Source organism: Oenanthe melanoleuca, chromosome 2, assembly GCF_029582105.1.
Source record: "Oenanthe melanoleuca isolate GR-GAL-2019-014 chromosome 2, OMel1.0, whole genome shotgun sequence".
In the NCBI taxonomy this organism is placed as follows: domain Eukaryota; kingdom Metazoa; phylum Chordata; class Aves; order Passeriformes; family Muscicapidae; genus Oenanthe; species Oenanthe melanoleuca.
In genome coordinates, this window is record NC_079335.1 from 25265261 (window position 1) to 25289707 (window position 24447).

At 36.3% G+C, this 24447-nt stretch overlaps 1 protein-coding gene across 2 annotated transcripts; it reads left to right on the forward strand.

Moving 5' to 3' along the window:
- Window positions 1–409: 409 nt before the first annotated feature.
- Window positions 410–22149, forward strand: NBN (nibrin). 2 transcript variants are annotated; one of them, XM_056485895.1, is made up of 16 exons: window positions 410–600; window positions 2111–2244; window positions 3820–3965; window positions 4824–4983; window positions 5404–5507; window positions 9412–9529; window positions 9826–10016; window positions 11089–11189; window positions 12679–12814; window positions 13225–13488; window positions 13744–14203; window positions 16147–16236; window positions 17418–17573; window positions 18588–18701; window positions 19666–19715; window positions 21953–22149. In XM_056485895.1, the coding sequence occupies exons 1-16, from the start codon at window positions 570–572 to the stop codon at window positions 21981–21983; spliced, it is 2286 nt and encodes a 761-aa protein (XP_056341870.1). In that variant the 5' UTR covers window positions 410–569; the 3' UTR covers window positions 21984–22149. The 2 variants fall into 2 exon arrangements, with proteins under 2 accessions (XP_056341870.1, XP_056341871.1); XM_056485896.1 differs by having other exon boundaries at window positions 16147–16218.
- The last annotated feature ends 2298 nt before the right edge of the window (window positions 22150–24447 follow it).

Below are 24447 nucleotides of genomic sequence, written 5' to 3' on the forward strand. Positions count from 1 at the left end.
ACAGCTACCTGTGAAAGAATCATTGTATTTCCATGGTGAAAGCGAGCTGAATGTATTGGTTTTGCACGGCCTGCTCTTTGGTAGCGGGGGGCACAGAGGTGGCTCCTGTGAGAAGCTGCCCATGGGGCCGGAGATGCCAGCGCCGATCCACAATGACACGGGGCGAAGGCGAGCGGCTGCGACACGGACACGGGCGGGAGCCCGGCCCCGCCCCGGCCCGGCCCCGGCCCGCCCCGCCACGGCCCCGCCCCGGCCCCGCCCCGGCCCCGCCCCGGCCCGGCCCAGCCCCGGCCCGGCCCCGGCCCGGCCCCGGCCCGGCCCAGCCCTGCCCCAGCCCCGGCCCCGCCCCGGCCCGGCCCGCCCCGGCCCGCCCCGCCCCGGCCCGGCCCCGCCCCGCCCCGCGCACGCGCGCCGGGCCAACCTGCAGAAGCTGCGCGCGGCCAGTAGGCGGCGCCCTCGGCCCCGCCCTTATCCCGGCCCGGCGCGCGGGATCGCGGCTCCAGCGGCGGATCCCGGGATTTTCTCTCCCCGCCCCGGCCTCGTCCCGGCTCGCCGGGCGCTGCTCCGGGATGTGGAAGCTGGTGCCCGCCTCGGGAAAAGGTGAGGGAGCGCCGAACGCCGCCGCCGCTCCGGCGGGCTGGGCCCGGGCGCCGTGGGCCCCCTCCCCGCCCCGAGCGGCGCCTGCGCGTCCCCGCGCGTGGTGGCTCCGTGGGGCGCTCCGGCCCGGCTGCCGCGTCCGCGCTGCTCGGCCCGAGGCGCTCGGAGTCCGCGTCGCTCCGGGCGCTCCTCCAGGCGTAGCCTCCGTGTGTCCCTGGGGCACACAACGCCTGTTAAATCTAGTAGGGCTTCTTTTCGATCCTGTGTGGGATGGGTGCTGCAGGTTAGAACCCTGCTTTGAAATACCCGGGGAGTTGAACTCTGAGGCAGCAACCTCAGAAATGGTGTTTAGCTGTTGTGTTGATGAGTCAAGGACCAAGTGTTGAGCTTCATAGTGTTTCTTGCACGCAGAGTTTTGCTACTAAATCGTCTCTATACTGTTCTTCATTTTCTTGTCTATAGGAGCTTTATTAATAGGTGTCATATAATATACGTGTTTCTTTCAAAGTGCTTGTAAGGAATAGTTCTAACACAACTGCATCTGCACTCTGTTTCCTGGTTCTCTCTGAGGAAATTTTTTATTTATTTCCTGGTTGATACAGCACCTAATCCTGCTGAAATGAACCGACTTACTGCCTGGAGAACTCCTGAGTGAATCAAAACACTCTTCATTCTATTCAGAATGATCATTTCTGCACAGTTTGTATTTGGAAAGTTATTTGCCAGGCTCGATAACTGGAATTTGTCTCTACTTACTCATATTCACCAAGAAACGTTTTTGGTTCTGGTGACCAGTGGTAGCACAGCTCTGGGAGAGAGTCAGGCTGTTCACTGGGAAGCCACCATGGGCTCCAGGTGACAGGTACAAAGCATAAGCTAAAGCATAGGCGTTGGTCAGATGCTGAACTTACCAAGTACCGATTTGATTTACATGAAAAAATCTTACATTCATTAGGAGGACATTTTCTTCTGAACCTCTTAATCAGTTATGAATAAATAATATAACCTTAAAAATTATGTACGCTTACAAAAGTATGTTACATTGTGGGGTTTCTTTTCTTCTAAATGTTGCACTTAATCTTCAAGAAAGTTTTGGCAAAAATATATTATCCTTGAAAAAAGTGTGCTGCCACTTTTGAAACTGCTTTGTCATAAAATGTGTCCTTTTATAATGGATTGAGCAGGGGAGAGAGAAAGAAATAAAGGGGTTTCATCTCTAAGCTGAATGCATAATTCTAATCAGTCTAATCAGAATCGCAGAATTCAGAGTCACAGAATATTCTGAGTTGGAAGGGACACAAGGATCATTGAGGCCAGTTCTTAAGTGAATGGCACACATGGGGATAAAACACACAACCTTGGCATGATTAGCACCATGCTCTGACCATAAATGATGCATGGCAAAGCTGAGATATAGATGTACTACAAACTCCTTAGTGTCTCTCCTATGTGCTTCAGGTATTTTGGTGTATTTTTCTAAACTGGTATTTTTCTGTCTCATGTTTGTTTCCAGGAGAGCCATATAGGCTTTTAAGTGGTGTAGAGTATGTTGTTGGACGCAAGAACTGCACAATTTTAATTCAGGATGATCAGTCTATCAGCCGAAGTCACGCAGTTCTGACTGTAAGTCAGTCTGAAACAAGCCCTGTAAGTAGCCACCTTTTACTGCATTATCAATGGGGGTAATTCAGGCTGCCATGACCATGCATACTCTCATTTTGCTCTCACCAATTTTATTTTTGGAGCAGAACCATTGATCATCTGTCTTTTTTTTTTTTTTTTAATCTTAAAATTAATTTTGGTAGTCCAAGTTTCCTTTTATCCCACAGTGAAGATTCACTAGGAATTTGTATTAAAGTAATCATAGCAGGAAAGTTATGCAATTGAGTTTCATTACACAGACAAAGTTTAGATTTTGGGTAGTGCTTCAGTTGTTTTATTGCAGACTTAGTTTCAGTTTCATTTCACATCATTAATTCTGTATTTGCTTAGGGCATGGAAAAGAAAAATGTATCAAGGAGAATTAGCAATCAGCAATTTTATGCCACTAAGTGTTGTGACATTTATGGATGTTTTGAAGCAAGACAGCAGAAATTTCATTTATGTAACCTTATATAGTGTTTAAAATAAAATATGCAAAATATATATGTCCTTTTAATACTGCAAATACTGAGTGTGTCCAGCGGAGAGATATAAAGATGATGTAGGGACTGGAGGACCCTGGAAAGGCTGAGGGATCTGGGCCTATTCAGCCTCAAGAAGAGATGACTGAAAAGGGATCTCATCAGTGTCTATCAGTAGCTGGGAGGGTGTCAAGGGGATGGAGCCAGGCTCTTCTTGGTGGAGCCAAACAACAGGACAAAAGACAGTGACAGAAACTGGAACACAGAAAATTCCACTTGAACATGAGTAAGAACTTTACTGTGTGAGTGACTCAGCACTGGAACAGAGTACCCAGAGAGATTGTGGAGTCTCTGTCTCTGGAGATACTCCAAAGGAGCCTGGAGACAATCCTGAACAGTGTGCTATAAGGAAACCTGCTTCAACAGGCAGGTTCGATTAAATCACCTCCACTGGTCCCTTCCAGCCTTGTCCATTATGTGAGATAGCATATGGCTGCATGGCAGAATTTCATAAAAACAAGCTGTTAGTGTTCTCATTGGCTTGTGAAACACTTTGGAAATCTGACAGTATCTAACTTCTCAAGAAATGCTGTTGTCTCCATGTCCTGCAGTTTGGGAAAGACTAGCATTCTTCATGGAAGGAAGTGCAAGAAAGTGCCCTCAGGTGACCTCAGGCTTTTACTTACTATTCAGCCCAATGCCCAGGATACAACTGAGTGATAGGTAAAAAAAAATCTCTAAAAAAAAAAATCTTAAAGCCTTGCTAAATTTTACTAGCTCAGGCTTTGGGCTAATGAATGACTGCTATGCACAGTCTCCAGAAAGACAAAGTATAATCTCCAAAAAGATGAAGTGTAAGAAGTACAAAAGTTCTAAAGCTAAAAACATGTGTATTTTCTCTCATTCTTTTACAGTGAAAAACAGAAGATAAATAATTACATATAGCAAGCCTCATTGTTGTAAAGTCTTTATTTAAGATGGTATTTTGTGGGCTGCTTCTTATTTATCCATTGCTTTGTTCCACAGTGATAAAAACTTGTTTCTGATAAAGCTGTCTCATTCTGACATACTATAGTGGCTCATTTATGTTTATTTTCAGAGTCAGTCTCCCTCAGTACCTGTATTAACTGTAAGAGATACATCTAAGTATGGTACCTTTGTTAATGGATCAAAACTCAATGGTACTTCAGTGTCTTTGCAGTCTGGTGACAGAATCAACTTTGGAGTCTTTGAGAGCAAGTTTAGGTAAGTGTTTTGATTATAAAATACGAAGTAAAAATTAATTTTTTACAAGAGAATTTTAGCACATCATACAGCTTTGCAAGTGATATAGCAATGATGATTTTTTAGAAAGCAAAGGAGGTGAGTAGTATTTTGCCTGTGTTCCACACCTGCTTTTGAAATAGTTTTCCATTATATTTTTACATAATTTATTTTGACACTAGGAGATTAAACTTGTAGGTGAGAGAGCATCAGCATTTTAGAAGATGATATATCATGTACAGTGAGTATTTTCAGGCTCTCTTAGGCAAAGAACAAAATCCTATACTAAATGAGGAGAAGGGAGAAAGGTTTACAATTTGTCAGAGCCCTTGTTAGCTGTTCATAATGTAACGAGAAAAGAACTGACAGTGCAGGAGGGTGTAAATCCAGCTTGATATTTTTTTCCAAATTTGATATGGTAGCCAGTACTATCTATTTATAGGAAGCGCTTCTGGAAATGAAGTAACACATAAATAGAAAAAGTCTAATGACCATTAAAATCAATGTTAAAATAACCAAATTTCTTTTGATATTCCCAGACCTTGCATTATTCTTGAAGCACTAATTCTGTGTGATGTCTGTAAAAGAGCCACAAGTCCGTAGAAATGTTTCAGACATCAGGTCAAATAGTCATTAATTTTTCTGAATCAAAATTAGTATTTTGTTTCTTCAGGAAATTTTAAAGCTGGAAGATTTTATTTTGATCTAGATTAAAGTATAGGTCTTTTATTTTTTTCCTTCAGATTTCTGTGAGATACAAATGTAATATTTAAGTCAGTTCTGTTCATCATAATGATTGTCTGAATTAACTTAAGCAATTCTTTTTCTTGTTCTTTGCAGAGTGGAATATGAACCTTTGGTTGTCTGTTCCTCATGTTTAGATGTAGCTCAGAAAAATGCTTTAAATCAAGCCATCCAGCAGCTCGGAGGCCTTGTAGTGAATGAATGGACACAAGAGTGTACCCACCTTGTAATGATATCAGTAAAAGTTACTGTTAAGGTATGTTGAGCTTTTCCCTGTTGATAGCATTGCTTTGCAGTTTTCCCCACAAATGCTAATTAAATTCTAGATCTGTTCAAGATTTTTCTCTACAAAACTACAGTCAATTCTTCATCTTCCAAGTTTAGAAGATGTGTATGTCAATAGGAGGTTGAAGGGAAAGAAAATAAAAAAAGCCAGTTTTGAACAACTAGTGATTTTTATCAGTGATTTTTTAACTAGTGATTTTTTTATCATAAATTTAATCAATTAAAAGCTAGGTTGTTAGAAGCAAAACAGTCCTAGAAGCACAAATCAGTATTACTTTATTTGTTTGATATTTTCCACATCTTAGATATTAAAAAGCTATTGTCAGTTGAACCATATGCTAATTGAACTTTTTCTATGCAGTAAATTTGTATTTTCTGGTTTTTTTTTCAGACTATATGTGCTTTGATTTGTGCTCGACCAATTATAAAACCAGAGTTTTTTTCTGAATTAATTAGAGCTATTCAGTCCAGGCAACAGTTGCCAAATCATGAAAGGTAAGTTGCCAAATCATCATGTTTACTGTGTCGCAGAATGAAATTTATGGGAGTTAACTACACATTTATCTGATAATTTTTGACATAATATGCAATTCTCAGTAATTTTATTTGTGGAGAAATCCTTAGTATGATTAACATTTTATATTCCAGCAATTTTTTTTTCGCATCCCTAGAGCTCTGGAATTTACTTGTTACTGAGATATTATGGTCTCTGAATAGGAGCTTGTTTTGTTGGTATTTAAATCTTGCTTCTGGGAATTGATACATAAAAATAAAGATACTGCACTTTTATAAAATAAATAGTTTCAAGTTTATTTACATAGACATATATTCTCAGTGTGCTGTTAGTTACTGAGTTTACTTTAAACTTTGGTCAGAACAGAGTTAGCCTGACTATTGAATTCTCTGAAATAGGAGAGGTTTTTAATTATCTGTTGAGAGATGAAGTGTGACTCATGTGTATTTGCCTTTACGAAATGAGAATGAAATATTCATTGTTTTCATGGTTAAATTAACTTCTAAAGGGAATTCTTAATTTGGAATCATTGAATACTGCAGAATAGCTTTTCTGGTTATTTTCTCAAAGAGAGAAAAATGTAAAATAATCACAATATTGTATGTGACAATTTCATCAGCGCCCATACTGCTCCTCACTTTACCTTGGAAAGGGAGACATTTGTGTTTTGATTGGGGGTTGTGGTTGTTTTTTTATTGTCTGAACACGTGGTTTATAGAGGTGAGAAATTCCCACTATGTATATACATTCATATGTGCATAAATATGCATATAGGTTAGGAAATGGCAGTTTATTTTCTTTAGTAGGTGTAGTTGTAGCCATTGGTAGAATAGTTTGAAATTTGATCCTCAGTAGATACTAAACAAACTTTTGGTGCACACGTGGAAATAGAAACAAAATGAAAGGATTCACAATAAGCTGTGCTTAATATGTGGTAAAGTATATTTCACAGAACGTGACACTACTTTGTTAGAAAAATACAGATGCCAATCTGGAGCAATTGGTAGGAATTCCTCCTTAGTTTCTAGATGCTGCTTTACATTAGCAGGGTTTATGTAACATGTCAAATCAGTCATCTGTGAGTGGCTTAAAATTCATTTCTTCTTTGGTATCAGAAGAAAGGGGGACTCTGAATGAATTGTAACTTTCCCTTCTACTTAAACTTTTGCATTGTTTTCTGAGGATGTAAGAAAACTAAACAAACTATTTAGTACTCTGAAATACTTTCCTGGGAGATTTTTTTTTTTTTTCTTTTGTAGTACAGGTTGTACAAGCCATCAAAAGCTAGTGATTGGTTGTGCAACTTGGAAATTGTTTGGTCGAGTATTACCTGGTGGTAAGGCTGCTGTTCCTGTCTCTTATAGGAACAAGTAAACAGTGTATTTGTGTTGCAACCAGAATGTGTGACCGTTTAATACAGCAGATGGATATGTTTGCCTTTCTGAGATATTTTTGCTAACTTTTAAGATGCTGAGAGGACCTGAACTGGCTGAAAGCTAGTGACACTAGCACCATATACATTATATAGCTTTCAAAGAGAGTTCTGCATCAAGCTAAATGAAACAGCTGATGTATCACACATATTTACAATTTACAATATTTACAATAATTGCTGTATTTTAAATAGGTCATGTTTTTGAGATGTAGCTTATGGGATGATGCTGAAAATTTACTTAGCAGCTATTTTCATTAAATTTCCAAAAATACTTCTAAGTTTTACTGAGAATCTCTGTATTATGCATATTGAGCTTGGGGCTATACTGATTTGAGTGTGAAACAGGAAAAGTATATTGAGATGGCAGTATTGGGTAACACTGTTAATTAAATCTTTACTATTATTGTAGAGCTGGTCCCCCCCCAAAGAATCTAGGGAAACATTATCTTACAGTTAAAAAGAATTAAATAAATAATTAATGCATCTTTTTTGTTTATAGCAAGACTTCATGTAATGGCAAACCTGCAGTTTCCACATGAATGTGGGACTTCTTGAGTATTTTTATGGTATTACCCCAGTTCTCTGGTACTCTCTGACAACCTATGCAAGGAAGAACAATAACCAAAGATTTCACAAATGGCTACATGAGCTCAGTCCTGTATGAAATAATGTGTTCTATTACTGCAGGCCAGTGTCAATGGTGCAGGGCTTTGAAAAAGAAGGGAAGTAGCTGTTTTAACAGAAACTCGCCAAGATTCAAAATCTATTTATTGAGAGATTCAAGGCCATAGAGGATCTTTTTCCAGATAATAGTATTACTGTAAAAAACTTATGAGGCCAAATATGAGGAGAACTTCAGAACCTGCCTTCAAAAGACTGATGCCTTTTAAGCTTAGATCAACATTGGATGAGAGTTTATAAGATAACCAAATGCAGTTTTCTGGGGGCTTTTTTGGAGACAATCATCAATAAAAGTTTTTGCTGAAGTTAAAATTGAAGATTTAAAAATATGTTTATAAAGAAACTATAGTCCAGTTTCAAGTAGTGAAAACTGTTGTTTTTCAGTTTTTTACTCATCCTTTCATCTTTAAAGATGACTTTGTCCCTTGTAATTATCTTAGGTTAATAACTGTCTCTATAAGACTCGCTATCAGAAGTCTTCTGGCATAATAAGTCTGAATTGCCCTATTTCTACTTGAAATTAGTAGGCTTTATTATATCTATTCAATTTCAATGCAGCAATATTTTTATAAACAGATTTGAACAGGCTGCTGAAATAGATCACTCACCTTTCAAAAGCTGGTGGATTTAGGTTGCCTAATTTTCATTGTGTACCTAAAGTTTGAAGAATTGATTGTGAAGAACACATAAGAATGAAGATTATTTAAAAGCACCTGTAACAATATAGCACATTTTAGCCTACCATGATTTAATTGCATATTTTGATGAAGTGGAAAATTTATGTGCTTATTTCTGTGTTCAGCTTGACATATATAAATGTTCGCAGTGTTTGAGAGATGTTTTTCTGTTTACAGATGCTCTATTTTTTTCCAAAGCATCAGTATTTCAGCATTTCATGTTTCTTCCTTAGAATCTGCCAGTCTTTGCTGTTAAACTGAATTTTGTTGGTGTGTTTCAGCACCTTTTTTTTTTCTGCTTAGTGCCTTTACCTTATGTGCCTTTACCTTGCTCTGTCAAAACTGCTGTAGCAGTGAATATGTAGCTCAAAGGTTGTGTAAGTATCCTGAAACCAGTTAGATGCATGTCTTAACTCTAGAGGATTTCTGCCCTGGGCAGGCCATCATTAACTGGAGCTGAAGTCCCAGGCTGTGACAAAATTTAGGGCATCAGGGTAAAATTTTATTTTTTCCTAATATGTTTCCCAAGCTCTTGCTCACTTTGCCTGTATTGGACAAACAATAGAGAATCTGCAGAGTGAATCCCTTCAGCTCTCTATCCCACCAGCAAGAAGAGTGTACTTGTCTCCTGTCATATAACAGGCTGTTCTTGTGTGTGGTGGTACACAATTTCATGATGCAGTAGAAGAGAATGAGGGCTGACTGTCCCCACGTGCTAGGTAGAGGAAGAAGAATGACTAATTTTGTGTGCAGTCTTACTATTATTTAGAGTAAGTGCAGAATGAAGTTGTAGACTCATTTGTCAGTATTGTTAGTAAGAATGTGGATATGTGTACAACAATTTGGCTGAATGCATTCTTCAAAGTGTTTTCTTAGTTACTGAAATAGGAAGTCTTGGTCTTAATATTTGTTGTTGAAAAATTAGGGGGACTTTTTCTTCTTAACAATCTCTTGAAAATTATTTATGTAAATAGTTTTAACGGAGAACTGCAGGATTTTAACTTCAGAACTTTATTCTGAAGCAGAAAGGACTATGAGTCAGTACTGATAAGTGAATCTGAATTTTATAACTTTAATTTTCTGTTCTTGCAGCTTCTATCCTCCAGTTGATGAGCCTTCCATTGGCACTGAAAACCTGGATTTATCTGAGCATCATGAAAGGAAAAAAATATTCAGTGGAAAAACTTTTGTATTTCTAACTGCCAAGCAGGTAATCAGGCTTTACATTGCAAAAATATTGCAGGGCTAGGTAGCTAAGTACAGATTTGTTCACTCCGAAATCACGCTCGTTCTGGGTTCATCAGAAAAGAAGGAATTCTGTGTATTTATCCTACAGTACAGTGGCCTAAACAAGATAAAATGTAGAGGAAGAGCAGAATGTATTGCATCTGCAGTAGTGCATCGGTGAGAAGCACAATGCTGTTTGTTCTGTATTCTGATACCTCTAAACTGACTGCATCCTAAGATTTTTTTTTTTTTTTTTTTTTATTTACATTCTCTCTTTAGCACAAGAAACTGGGTCCAGCAGTTACTCTTGGAGGAGGGGAAGTAAAGTTGGTGACAGAAGGAAGAAAAGAAATGCCTTTACTACTTTCTCCTGGAGTTTGTGTAGTTGATGTGGATTTGACAAACTCTCAGCTCTCAGGATCTGACTCTATGACGAACAGGACTGATTCCATTCTGACTGTCTTGGAAAGGTGCAGCATTGTTCTCTTGTACAGCGGTAGGATAATTTCAGAATTTCTACAGAGACTTGGTCATGGCATTTGCATACATATTTAAGCAGGAGGCTGTTTATAAAAAAAACATTTTTTTCATTGTTCTAGGTGTTTAGCAGGGTAACTAAAACTTCTTGAAGTGGGAAGGAAAGAACTTGGCAGTTCCGTGAGGATTTGATGGAATTTCTATTTTCTTTTTATTATTTTTTGGTAGAATTCAGTTCTACAAAAATTCATTGTAATGAAGCTGCTTTAAAATTACAGGCAGCAAGTAGTTCCCCTTGTGCTATTTTAAAGAAGTTAAAATTGATATATTGTAAAAATGCAATTTATAAATAGATAATTTATGATAGTTTATTAATTATATGCATTTCATCAAAAAGAGATGAGATGGCACCTTGAGGTCATGTGATTTATTGTTGTGTAATAATTTGTGTACAGTGTTTTTGAAGAACAGCTTCTGTTAAATGCAGATTAGTTTTTGTTTTGGTGGTAGGTTTTGTTTGAGAGGGCAGACTATGTTATAACATTAGGATTATCATTATGCCATTTTATTAAAATAATAAAACAAAATCTCAATCCTTAACATGTAAACCTTGTTCCTCTAAATTTTCCTGCTAGGTAGAGAAGACAGTGTTCAATCTCTCCTCATGGCTATAGTACAGAAGATGGGGGCGTGTGGGTGTATAATTTGTAAGAAGTAGTTAGATCTTCCAAGTCTCTTTTCATTCATTTTTGAATCAGAGTTAGAGCATAATCGGTTAAAAATCAGGAAAGGAGAGCTGTATGGGCCAGATTATTGGAGCTGGACAGTGGCCACAGCAGCAGGAAGCATGGGAGTTCATCCATATAGGACATAGTTATAATGAAGGATAATTGTGCTGACTTACTCTGTTTGGAAAAACATAGTGTAGGCTGATTTTTTTTTTTTTTTTTTTCTGGAGGAGGAATGGAATATTTTGTACTTTGACATATCTGTGCCTATTTGCTTAGCTGTCTTTGATTCTGTACTGAAAAAACTTATTCTTTTATTTTATTTATATATTAACAGCAAGAATCTTAGGGCTATTCCAGAGGCAGAAATTGGATTGGCAGTTATCTTCATGTCTACAGAAAAATACTGCAACCCTCAAAAGCAGCCTGCTTTGAAAGGTAATTGAAAGAAGGGCAACAATGAGTTAAACAGCCTCAAAGAGGTAGTATTTCTTTTTGTGTAGAAGCATCAATTTTGATGTGCAAGCTCTTGTGTTTTGCAAGACCACTAAAAAGAGTGACATTCTATGAAAAATGACTCCAAAGAAGTAATTGGTTTTTAATGGCCTTGCAGTAAATTGCAATGAGAATTACATGACTCTGAGATGCAGATGAAAAGTAGGTCTAAAACTAGCCTAAAAGGCAGACACATAGAACCGTGACCTTGGAAGGAAATGTACTTTAAGAAAATCTTAAGTTCGTATTTTTAGTGACCACTGAATTCATATGTATGTGGTAGTCTGTGTGTAGAACACTGGGGTAATCAGGAAGTAAAAGATGAATGTCAGAAATCAAGAGAATAAGAATGGAAATAATTTTTTAAGGCTTGCTTTTTTTTTTTATTTTTTGCCCTTTGCACAAAATAAAATTTGCTTTAGGAAAATGCAGTTACCTCCCCCACAGTTCAAAACTAAAAATAATCTTTCCATAAGTTAAGACAATGAGAGAGAATTGCCACATTTGCTGAAGTAATAGCTTGGGAGTGGATGTTCCAAGTCTTGACTTGAAGCTTGTATTTGCTAATGTGGTAATAATAAAAGTCTTTGAGAGACAGGTTTTTTTTTTTTGTTTTGTTTTTTGTCGAATTATCTTTTCATGCCTCTTCATGTTATTCTATATTTTGTTGCTATGAAATTTTCAGAATTATGTTTCATAGATTTTTTTTTTTTTTTTTTTTTTGTTCTACAAAATGTTGTTTCAGGTAGAAAATCCTACCAGGATTTTTTAAATCAAAGAAAAAAAACTCCATAAGCTTGTCTTTAAATGTAGGAACATTACTTACTTGAAAAATGTATTTTGAATAGAGAAAGATGTATATGCAGTACTGACAGAGATGCTGATTCATGTTTCTAGTCTGAATGATTCAACTGAATGAAAGTTAAGTGATCTGAAATTGTGTAAACAGACTGTGTATCAGACATTAAAGGGAGCAGTGTTTAAAACTGAAAAAACTTGTATCCCAGATACAATAATCATGTTAGAGATCGTCATACCGGAGTAAATACCAGGAATTTTGTGCTCTGACAGTTTTGCATGATCTACATATTGCATTATATAGATTTTATTTTTTGCATAAAATATATACCACATGATTTTTTAAGTGCATTATGTAAATGCTGTTATATGTTTTCCCATTGTGCTTCATTTTTATTTCAACAGAATTCCAGTACTTAATCCATAGAATATTTAACTAAATCTGAATTCCAGAATATGGTCCTTTCTGTCAGTTTTTTTGAAATTAATAAATCTGCTTATTTTTTAATTAAAACTGCTTCCAGATCATTTTACAAAGATCTTATGTGATCAAGTAGTAATGTGTGATAGCACATGCAAAGAAATACAGATTTAATATTAACTTTTTAATTCTTGTCTTGTGTTGATCTTGCAGCTGTACCTGAAAGTTCTCCTGCATCAGCTGCTGCAGGCCGAGCCATTTCCCAGAGTCTGGCTGTGGATGAAACCATAATGCCAACAGCTGCAGATAGCAGCACCTTATGCATAGCTGATACAGAAGAGCAGACATGGTAAAGTATTCATGGAAATTTCTAAGCTAACACTTGCAAATAAAACAGTCCTTTGTGGCAGAGGAGCTGTTAGAAATGCTATTCATGAAATTGGTGTCTCTTGTCTGCAGTGAGGTAATTTCTGCTTTTGAGTACTAGATTACAGAAGGCATCCCATAGGAATTAGATGATTTCCAGATGCAAATGTGGATGCTGCTTATCTGTCTTGACTGTCTGAACTATTACAGATTTTCAAGCCATTTCACAATTATAAAAATATATTAATCATAGCAGATTTTACAGTTTGTTTTTAACACATTGTTTGTGAGCTTATTCAAAGTACAAATATAGCTTTTTAAAAAAGGGTATCTCAGATTTGGTATATCTCTCATCCTGTGTGTCATTTAGTATTTCTTTCCTTTCTAATCTAGTATGGAGATAGAGAATACTTCCCAGATGCATAGACAAAAGAAAATGGCTTTCCAGGGTACAACTGCTGTGAAGAAAAACAGTGGCACAAGTGGCAGTGTAAATGCAGGAACATCAATACCTAGAGGGAGCAGAACATCTGGGTTCAGTCAAAGAAGTCAGCCTGTCTCACCATCTAAAAGCTCAGAAGCTGGCAAACCTTGTGCGAGTGCTTCACGTCACCAACCAAACTCAATCACAAATTACTTCCAGGTTTCTAGAAAAAGGTGTGTTGAAATGTTCTTGGCATTACTTCCCTTATTGGTATGTTCATGCTGTTTTTGGAAAATTTTAACTCAAGCAATGTACTTTTAGTTTGACACATACTTACAAAGGTAATTTTTAGATTGAATTCCTAGAATGGAACATTTTTCCTCAAAGATACTTTAAATTTCACAATGCAGTCTGTAAAACCCCAGAATCTAATCATACTCAAAAATGCTTTTGTAATTTCTTTTTTTTATAATTTATTTCTGACTAAGGGAAAGAGCTGAAGAAGGAGAAACATCTGTACCCAAACTAGCAAAATTGGAGGAACGGTCATCGCCTCTTCCCAAGCTCACTGAATCCACAACTTCCTCAATCTGCAGCAGTGAAGCAAAGCAGCATCAAAAGGAAAATAACATCCTGGACCCAAACCCAAATTTTGCAGAAGACATGAGTATAAAGCTTATGAGGGAAAATGTCAAACTAACAAGTGATAGAACAGACACTAAAAACACTTCTAGTGAAAGTCATGCACCAAAAAAAAGAAAGGAATTAGATGATTTATCTGAAGATGCAGAAGCGCTAGAAATCGTGTTTGGAAGCGGAGACATAGACTGGGGAGGTCAAATGGCAGATCATGACCAGGAAGATCAAAGAAATAAACGAAGAAAGTGTTTGGAAGCCAAAGGAAGCAGGATTCAAGAAGTAAATGTAAATCAGCAAGAGGAGAATAAAGTAAGTTTTATAGTCTTCTCAGGTGACTAATCTTCACAATATTATTAGAAGGATGCTCTGAGCTCATTTAAGGAGGAGGCTGCCTGGACACAGAAAGTGGCTTTGTAAAATTTGTTTAAATCTTGTACATCACTTTTTAGTTCAGAATGTTTCATCTTTTACCTGGGAACATTGTAGTCTTACACCTACCTAAATGTTTTTTCATTCTTCTTGGCATTTTTTTCTTTGTGAATTGGAAGTTGCTTGTATTCTGAACTTTTCCTGTTTTTTTGAACTTTGTATACTGTAAGTAGAATAGGAGGATATATTCCTCGTCCAAGAAAAACTTCTCATATTGCTTGTTGCTGTGTTAATTATATTTATTCTAAGATAGTACTCAATTATTTTTATGTAATTAATTTTCTAAAAGCAACTTCTAGTTTAACTTTTCTGTAGAATACCACAGCAGTGTGCAACATCTTTTAAGTCAATCTTTTGATAACATGTGAAAAATTATTAAAATTTCTGTATAAGAAATTTTAAACCAAAACCAACAAAAACAATAGCAAAACCAAAACACCTTGTGTTTTCATTATTATTTTTCTGGTTTTGTTTTTGACACTATGGAAATTTTCCAAGAGGTATGAAGAAAACAATATACCTTGAGTTAACAGTGGTCAGTGTGTTAATAAAAAGAAAAGCAGGTTTGTAAAGTAAAGCAATGTTGAGAGGTCTAGACTGTTAACAATACAATAGGAATAAGAGAATAAGTTTATTTTTTATTTATTTAAAATATATATTTTAATGCTTGCTGTCCAGTCCATTTACAGTGTAGGCAGTGTTTAAGTGTTCAAAAGTTTGAATGCATGATTAACTGTAATTTGCAAGATTCCTTGGATCATATAAGAATTAGTAGCTGCCTGTGCATCCTTAGGTCAAACCAGCTTTACACGTGGTTGATGCTTTACTGGAGCTTGCTGCTGGTGAAGTGTGAACTTCATTATAGTGTTCCTTTTTTTTTTTTTTTGTGTGTGTTACTAACAGGCATATGTTAAAAGACAAGTCCTATAATTTAGAGAATTTTCTTTTTTGCTTTTTATACTATCAGCAAGTAGGTTTATTAGGACTGACCATAGTGACAGACTAAAATTGATGCTTGGAATAATCTGTTGAATTTTGTTGCCTGGTGCTTGGAAAGTTCTTCTAGTCTAGCTCCTCGTCAGGATTCTGAAGGAGGAAAAAAAAAACTTATCTGCAACTATACTGGTACTTTAGCAGATATGCACTTAAAGATTTTTTTGCAGAAAGAAGTCATCTTATAGTTTAATAATGACCTACTTTATTAATGTAAAATATATTTTCAGTGGATTAGGAAGGAGATTTCCTTTATACAGGCAAATTTGATAACTACTTTCTGTAAGTATAGATTCATCTTGTGTATCTTCAAGACAAAGAATGTGAGTAACTGATTGAAAACTTACAGGATGCATGAAGTTGGTCTGGTATATTATCAACCATTGAAAATAATTTATGTAATGTTAATCTGGTTTTAAACTATAGGACATAATCAATCTGCAGAATACTTTCTTGTCCTGGTAATGAAATATTCTTTCTGCACACAATGTACATTTCAAATATGAAATTGAAAATGCTGCATTTCATATTCAAAAGCTTTTACAGTTTTGCAGAACCTGCCAGGACTTTGAACATTGTACAGATGGACAATATAATAAAGAAAAAAAACCCCAATGTGAACAAATAATAATAATTTTTTTAATAGAGAGCTCCAACAATTATTAGTGCGCATAAAATCATAAAAAATTTGAAGTACAGGGCACTTTCTTTTCTGTCTAAAAATTTATGTTGATTTGAATATGTTTATTCTACCATAAAGAGCATAAAATTAAATTCCCATTTCATTTCAGTTTTATATTTTAAACCAGTTTTCATTTTTAATCCAATAGAAAGAAGAGGAACTTGAATCACTTCTAACTTCAGAAACGAAAAATAATATCAAGCAAGAGTCACAAGTCTTGGTAAGGAGCCAGCTAATTGTAAGATTGAACAGTGAACTTTAAGAAGCTTTACAAAAACCCATCAGAATTTTGCTCTTAAGAACATAGTATTTTTGGATCCTATTTCAGAGTAAAGGGTATTTGGAAGATTGTACTCCTTAAAATAATCATATATAAATTTGAATAGTGCAGTCCAGCTTGTAGATTGTGGAAAAAAAAGAGCACTTTTAGTTCATCTGTGTGCTTCTGTAATGGCATTTGGTGGATACTTAAAGGTGACTGAAACTGCATGTAATTGTATTAAGCCTTCAACATAGTTAATGCTTGTACTGATGTTTTTCTTAGATTACTACTTAAAAATCTGCCAGAGATGTAATCTTGTCTGCTCTAAGATCACAACTAGAATGGAAGAGATGGAGCATTGGGAAAGTAGATGTAATATACAGTGATTAACAGTAGATAGGGTGCTAATTTTTTGTAGGTGAGATGAAGGAAGGAGGGAAAGGATTATTGCTTGGACGGGCAGTGAGGCAGAGGAAAAGGTGACTAGGCTGAAGGAAACTGAAATTAAAAAATTCTGGAGATAGTGTAGCCAGGCAGGAAGAGGCAGATTAATGCATTTTTACTCACATACAAACAAGAGCCCAGGAAGAGGGAATGCTGAGCAGGTATACCAAAGTACAGGGTCAGCTCAGATTAAAGGACTTTTAGTTATATTTTGCTACAAAACACCTGTACTGCCTCTAGGCTGGAGCTGTCCTTGAACAGCTGTCCTTTAATATTATTTGTGAACTTGTCCTGCACCCAGACATCCTCTGGAATCCACAGAGATGCAGCCCCAGGCAGCAAAGTGTGCATGCAGACTTGTTGGCATATGAACATTCTCATGAAAAAGAAAAAATTGATGCATTGATCACATTCAGCCCTAGAGTTGGGCAGATATTTGTAGGCGAGAACTGAGCTGAAGATGTTCAACTTTGTCTGCCATGGAGTATGTAAACACATATTTAAACACAAGGGAAACAAATAGAGTATATTTATGGTATACAAGGAGGCTGAGAAGTTCATACATCTTAGATTCTAGCACTGCTGCTGTTTCCCCTCACTGTTTTGTAATCCTAACTTCTGCTCACCGTAATTTCCTTACAGTTTGTCCTGTTAGATATGCTGTGTATTGGTTCACACACTTGAATGCTTCTTCCTTTTTCTTCCCACATAAGAACCACAGCAAACTGGAAGATGACTGCAGCAATCTTCCTAGCAGGCTTTTGTTGACAGAGTTTAGATCACTGGTTGTCAGCCATCCAAGACAGAACAGTCGTCTTCCTGAAAATACCAGCTATGCAGGAAAGAAAAATTTCAAAATGTTCAAAAAGGTTAGTGTGTTTTTTAAATGGTCACAAGATGGCACTATTTAAAAATACTAAAAAGTGTTGCCTTTAGATTGTAGAAATAGGTTACTAAAGATTTGATAATAACTAAATAAATAAACAGTTTAAGTACCATATTATACTGTAAGCAGATATTTTGTTAATTGACTGAAGAAGTACCTGGTTGACAAAGGCTTATCTTGTGCTAGATTACTTAGCTGTTTGTGCTCCCTATTCTAAGCTGTAGCTTGGAATAAGTTGTTAAGTGATGGCTACCATAACTTCTGGTTGTGCCTCCAAAAGCTAGCAATTCCACATATCCAAAGACCTGTATATTGATTCAGAATCCTCTGTTTTAGCTAATAAATCTTGGATTTCTAAACAGAACTAAATCTGTATCATACAAAAGTAAGATGATTTCTTGCTTGAGTCCTAAAGACAGTTGCAAAATAATTATTAGTATTCAGTGCAAAAGTGCCACTTCAGCTTAGATTAAAAATAAAATAAAAATTAAAATCATATAAGATAACTTGAAAGGCATTTCAGTAAAATACTGTTTATAGAATGTGATATAATACTACTTGTATTATATTACTTATGTAATGCATAATACTACTTTCTGGGAGTATCCTTTCATTTTTAGATAATGTTTTAATTTTCTGATAATATTTTCTTTTCCACCATTTTGTAATAGATGCTTATGCAGTCTGACAATAAAATATAAACTGGTTTTTTTCGATATTTCAAACTCCACTTAATGCACTATGAAATTTATTTAGCATATTTAACATACCAGATGTATTTTTGTTTGTTTCTTTTGGTAAAAGGAGGGAGTTAACAGCTTTCTGTAAATGGTTTTTTAACTTCAGTCACTTTTAAATATGGTCTTTGAATGTTGTTCAAAGTTAGATTTCCTGACTTTCTTCTGTGATATTGGAATAGACTTTCTGAATTTGTTAAAATAGATCTTTTGCTTGCACTCTGCTTGCCTCATAGTTGTAAGAATTTATTGTCCAACAGGTAGCTTACCCTGGGGCAGGACAACTTCCATGCATTATTGGAGGATCAGATTTGATTGCTTACAATGCTAAAAAGAATTCAGAGCTAGAAGACTGGTTAAGGCAAGAATTGGAGGTAAGAAATTATTTTTAAACATGATCAAATAAAAACTTAACTAATATAAGTGATTATTACTGGAATACTTCAGGATTTTATTTTTTAAATAAAACCTCAGCCAGTTAGTTGTTCACACATGCTCATGGGAGCATGTACAGTAGTAAAGTTACTGAATGTCAGATGTCAGTGGTAACACTCATCTTTTTCTGGTTATTTAAATTCATTTTGCATGCAAGAATCATATAATTAGAAATATTTATAGAAAGCAAAATCAGTAATCTTAATGAGAAGAATCTTTTGATGAGTAAAATGAGTGCTATGTAACTTGTGACTTGTAAAAATATGACAGGGAGCTATAAAGAATTTCTGCATGGTTGTGCTCAAATAGTTGTACAGTACAGTTGATATTCTACTCTTGAACTGAACAGAAAATGCATGAATAAAACTGGTGGAATATACTGAAGAGATGTAGTGAGAATAACATTTTTTTTTTTTTGTGCAAATCTCTAGATATGAAAGTCCTTAAAAAACCACGGCAGGTCTCTAGCACTTTTGGTTTCCAATAATTTCCTTAAAAATACTTTCTGATGTGTCATATTTTTTCCACAGGCTAATTGAGATCCAGTTGAATCAACACTGTTTATCTTATTATTTTAATCCCTGAATATAGAATAATGCTAGTTAAATTCTCTTTACACACAAATAATCAGATTAAAAAATCTGTATTTCTATAATGGTGCTTAAAACCCAAAAAAACACATATCTAACCAAAATTGACACCTTTCACAATCTATTCAATTTATTAATTGCTAGCATAGCCAAATTTCTGTAGTGAAATAACTTGTATAATGTGTGCACTAAATGGAGTACATAGAGAAAACTTATTATTTCGGGAAAAACTGTGTTAGTGCAGGAATATTGTTTTTCTAGATTGTTCATTAGAATTATTCTTAACAATCCCATGTTAAATAAACTTTCTCAGGAGCAAGACAGACGTACAAGAGAAGAATCTCTTGCTGATGATCTCTTTAGGTAAGGGTTTATGTTTGTACTTAGAAAAATGTGCATTTTTTTGCATCACATCTTTTTTTTGAGCAAGTTTTGATTTTGGAAAAGACTACCTTTACTATTCTTTTCAAAATTTCATGTATTCCCATGTATAGAATGTAGTCAAAAATTTCTTTGGGAAAAAAAAAATTGCTATTCAGGCTTCATTTAACATGGAAAATGGGAGGAGGTGAGGTGGAGAGCATAATGTGAAAAGATGTTCAGATGTCTGTCAGCATCTCTGTAGCCAGTCACAGACAGGGGTGAAGCTGCTGCTGTTCTGATGCAAGGTTTCCATCATATATCATCTCCTAACTGCTTTATCTCCCCACTCCTCCCCTCCCCATTGAATCCATATCCAGTCCATAGAATTTGCTGTCCAGAAGACATTTAAGCTTTAGAGTGAATGTGTTACAATGCTGTAGCAATAAAATCAAATAACTGTCTTGAGACTTAATGTAGGTGTAATGGGTTAACTGCCTAATTAGCAGTTAGCCACCTATTAGTGGCTTGTCTTCATTTTCTTCTGTCTTCACTCAGAGTCAGGATACAAACGTGAAGGAGACGAATTTTCTCATGTTCGGACTTGGTTGTTTATTAAATGTTATCTAAAGTACAGAGAGTTCTGCAACACTTCTAGCTGCCAGCTAAAAGCGAGCAAAATGAAGATGAATGTAGCTAGTTACAAGGTCTTTTAAAGCTAAACTGTACAATAAAGAAATAACACATATATTATTTAGATTTTGACCCGATAGCCAAGCACCTGTGACCTGCAGTGTAGCACTATCCAGCCAAAAACTACTTTGGAAATCATGAAGAAGAAGGAAGAAGACAGAAAGAGACAATGCACAAGAACCTCCATCTTGTCCCCTACCTATTACTATATTCTAAAAACCCCAAATTCAAACCCCTTCACCATGTGAAATTGCACACTGCTGTTCTAACTGCACATGCATATCTTTAACCACATCACTCAAATTTGGAAGCCTTCTCCAAGGCCTCAAGTCAAAAGCAGTGCTCTCCTGGGGGTCAGTGTCAGAAAGCACAGAAAGTTCAAGACTCCCAGGCTTCTGGGTTCCAGCATATAGGCACCTCATTTTGTTTAGCAGAAACTTCATTACTTTCTGCGTTTTTTAATGTGAAGAAACAAGTGACCAATGTTTGACTTTTCATCTCTCTTGAATTTGATTAACACCAAAAGTTGTGCATTTAGGTAGAAAAATGTATATGGTGAAGAAGGATTTCTTTTCTGAATCGCTATCAAACAAACATAATACTACATATCAATACATGTTAGAGACATTCAGAAAATCTTACTGCATTAGCAACTTGCTCTGTTTATTAACAGTTAATAATGGAGCATTTCTTTCAAAGGGTATACATTTTATTTTTGAAGTCTGAGTTGTGTAGAAACAACAGTGAAGTCTAATACCTTTCTAGCTATGTGCTGATGTAATTTCGCTCACAAGTTGTCCTATTTTCCTGTCTAAGCAAAAAGTCTTGATGAATGAAAGCAGAATTAGTGGAAGTAAAACTGCCTGATCATTCAGTTGTCTGTAAGTTATTCATGCATGAATACAAAACACATTAGAATTTCAAAGAAATGACAGGATTTTGGGAGACAAAGCACAAATGGAGAAGGCCAAGGGATAGCAGTGTCAAGTAGACTCAAACTATAAGCATATTGCAGTAGATCAGGTAAGTAGTATATCCAGAGAGTAGCTCTAAATTTCTAACAGTCAATCATAAGCTCTGTAAAGGGCAAAGTAGGGCAAGTATCTGCTTTATGGAGGAGTAGGTACCAGCAGAAAGGTTTTGTCTGAATGAGTTGTGGCCAAATGTACATTAATGTAAACATATAGGACCCCTTTTCCTTTCTTCCTCTGTCACTGTTTTGGTATCCTTTTCCAGTAAAGAGCTTAGTGTTGGGACCTTTAGGGCTTGGAGAAGCTTGTTTGTGCATCAGGTTTAAAGGTTGTAAGTAGTTAGGAAATCTGGAAATTTCATTAGAAGTTATTATGAGTTTGTACACAGGTTCTTACCTTATGCATCCTTCAGTCAAGTAGTTAATTATAGGACTGTAGTCAGGGAAAGGATTGAACACTGGCCATTCCCTTGTTATGAATATATAATAAAACTGTTTGCATCACATTGTATATTTATATGAACTTTGAATATCATTGTTTTACTTATTAGTGACAAATTTGATTTTTTTATTGCAGATATGATCCTAATGTGAAAAGAAGAAGATAAATTGAGACCTGGATTTACAGTGTTTCTCCGGCAAAACCTGCTTTCTGTTCCTTAGGTTTCCTGGTTACAGTGTGTATGATGTTCCTATATATGACTATTTGCATATCTCTTATTGTAAGACATGTTTTGTAAGTCTTGCTTTTATTAAAGAAAAAAGAAAAGTTCCTTTCACTGCTTGGTACTTACAGATTGCACCATTGTCAAGATCTTCCCATTATTCACTTCAGCGTAATGCTCAGTAAAATACTATAGATACTTAGGATTTCATTTTAGGCTATTTTTAATGTTTGGTTATCATTACTATTTTGGGGAAAAAAGGAAGCTAGCATCAGGCTATTTTTCTTTTTTTTTTTCAGAAAGGCTTTGTTAATTAGGTATTTTCAAGGGTATTATCTTAAGAATTGAAAATCTTTTGAGGCTGAGATGCAGCTGGTATTTGATTATGATATTATATGATCGTGATATGATTCATAATGAACCACTTCTCTGTGGTTCATTATATAGAGCATATGCTGTTGTTACTGGTACAGAATATATTGGAACTGAAAAAAACAGCTTCTTTTTCCCTTGCTTAAACATATTTTCATGTACACCTTTAAATCAGTGTGGCTGAATGTTCATTTGTTAAAACCTACTTCCAAGTCTTTAAGACTTAATTTGGAATTTTAAATTATATGACTCATTTCTTTCTGCCTTTACTTTTTTGCAATCACTGTGTAAAAAATATGGACTTCAAAATAGTTTAAGTAACAGGGAAAGCTATGAAACAATTATCTGTTTGTGGGTTAGGAGAGCTCATCTTAATGATCTGAGAACTTGCAGTTTGTGAGATTCCCCCGCAAGTACAGTGAGAAACTTTCCAGACTTCCTGCTCAGCTGTATGAAGCCATCACATACAGATAAAGATGGACAGTAGCTCTATTACATCCTATTTCAAGAGGGAGATTTTCCTTCCTCGTGCGAGGTAGTAATCTAGTTGATGTAATTGAATTGACACAAACAGAATTACTTCCTCTGCCAAGAGCTCTGAGCATACAAGGAAGATAAGCTGCACTGTTTGAAGCTGCTGTGTTGCATGTCAGATCTAAAGAACAGCATTGCAAGATCTGTGTATGTCAAGATAGCAGATGTGCTGAAGTCATCACGGTTGCAACATGCAGAAAATATTTGGCCTTCCAAAGCCAGTGTTTTTCAGCTCTGTCTTGGCATCTTCTTGCTGGTCAGCAATGTCCAGAGTGCATGCAAAGTGCAGCCCAATACTTCTGAGCTCCACAAAAGCTGTGAGAGTGTTTGTGTAAGGGCACGTCAAATCTTATCCACCAAATACCCCTAAAAAGACTGTTCTGAAGCAGTTGAAGTTCTTTCTGGAGATGTACTGACTTTTCCACCCTCAGCTGAGTTTTTCTACTATGAGAATTTCCAGGTTTTCTGGCTGAAGACCTACTGGTCCAACAGAGCTCTTGAAGACTGTTGAGGTTTGGGTGTTACTAAATTCCAGCAAATAGGTTGGGTAGCAGAGTATCAATGGACAAGATTCTTCAGAAAGATTGTATTTACAGTTGTAAAAAAAAAGCTGGAGAATTTCTGAGGTGAAAGGACAAAACACAGTGTATAGGGGCCTTCTACAAGAACATAAAGACTGAAGTCCTCTGCTGCTCAGACTGCAGTCTGCTAGGGGCACAAACAACCCTGGTGCCATAGCTGAGGGCACTCTTCATGTTTTATAATTTAGGGCTCTTCAAATCCAGTTTCCAAGACAGCTGAATTTACCAGTTTTGATAATTTTTTTTTTATAATTTAGTATTTAAGAGTTGTGTGTCCCTTTCAGCTCAGAATATTCTAGGATTCCAACTTGAGGGTGCCTAGTAGGTGTAATCCAGTTTCAGCTGCTGTCCAGTTGATGAAAAGCCTGCACATTAATGCACCTTAGCTCCTGCTATTTCAATATTAAGTTAATATTAAAAAGCTTAGATATACAATCTCCTTAACATTGTCAAGAATTGTAATACCAAATTCATGTAGTAAGTCCTATTCATTATTCTGAAGTCTTCCATTTTAAGTTATTTTTGGCATCATTTTTACCTCAAGATATTAGAAGAAACATGCTTGTTGGCTTACTGGTTTGGCCTTCTATTACTGAAGTTTCTGAGGTAGATGATAAAGGACATGATTACATAAATTCAGATTTCCAGTAAATTACATCAGTGTCTGCCTTATCCCTGGAGCTAGTGCATTAACTTCACCTGGTATTTCCTTTATGGTATAGAACATACTGTTGTAGGCTAAGCCCCATGCAACCACTCAAACATTTTCTCCCATCAGGATGGGAGAGTCATAGAATCAGAAAAGATGAAAAGCTTATGGATTGAGGTATTTTTGTAGGTAAAGCAAATGCTGTGAGCAGAAGCAAGGTCAATCAGCTTTGCATTCTGCAGTTCAGCAGTTTTGCTGTGTGCTCTATTTC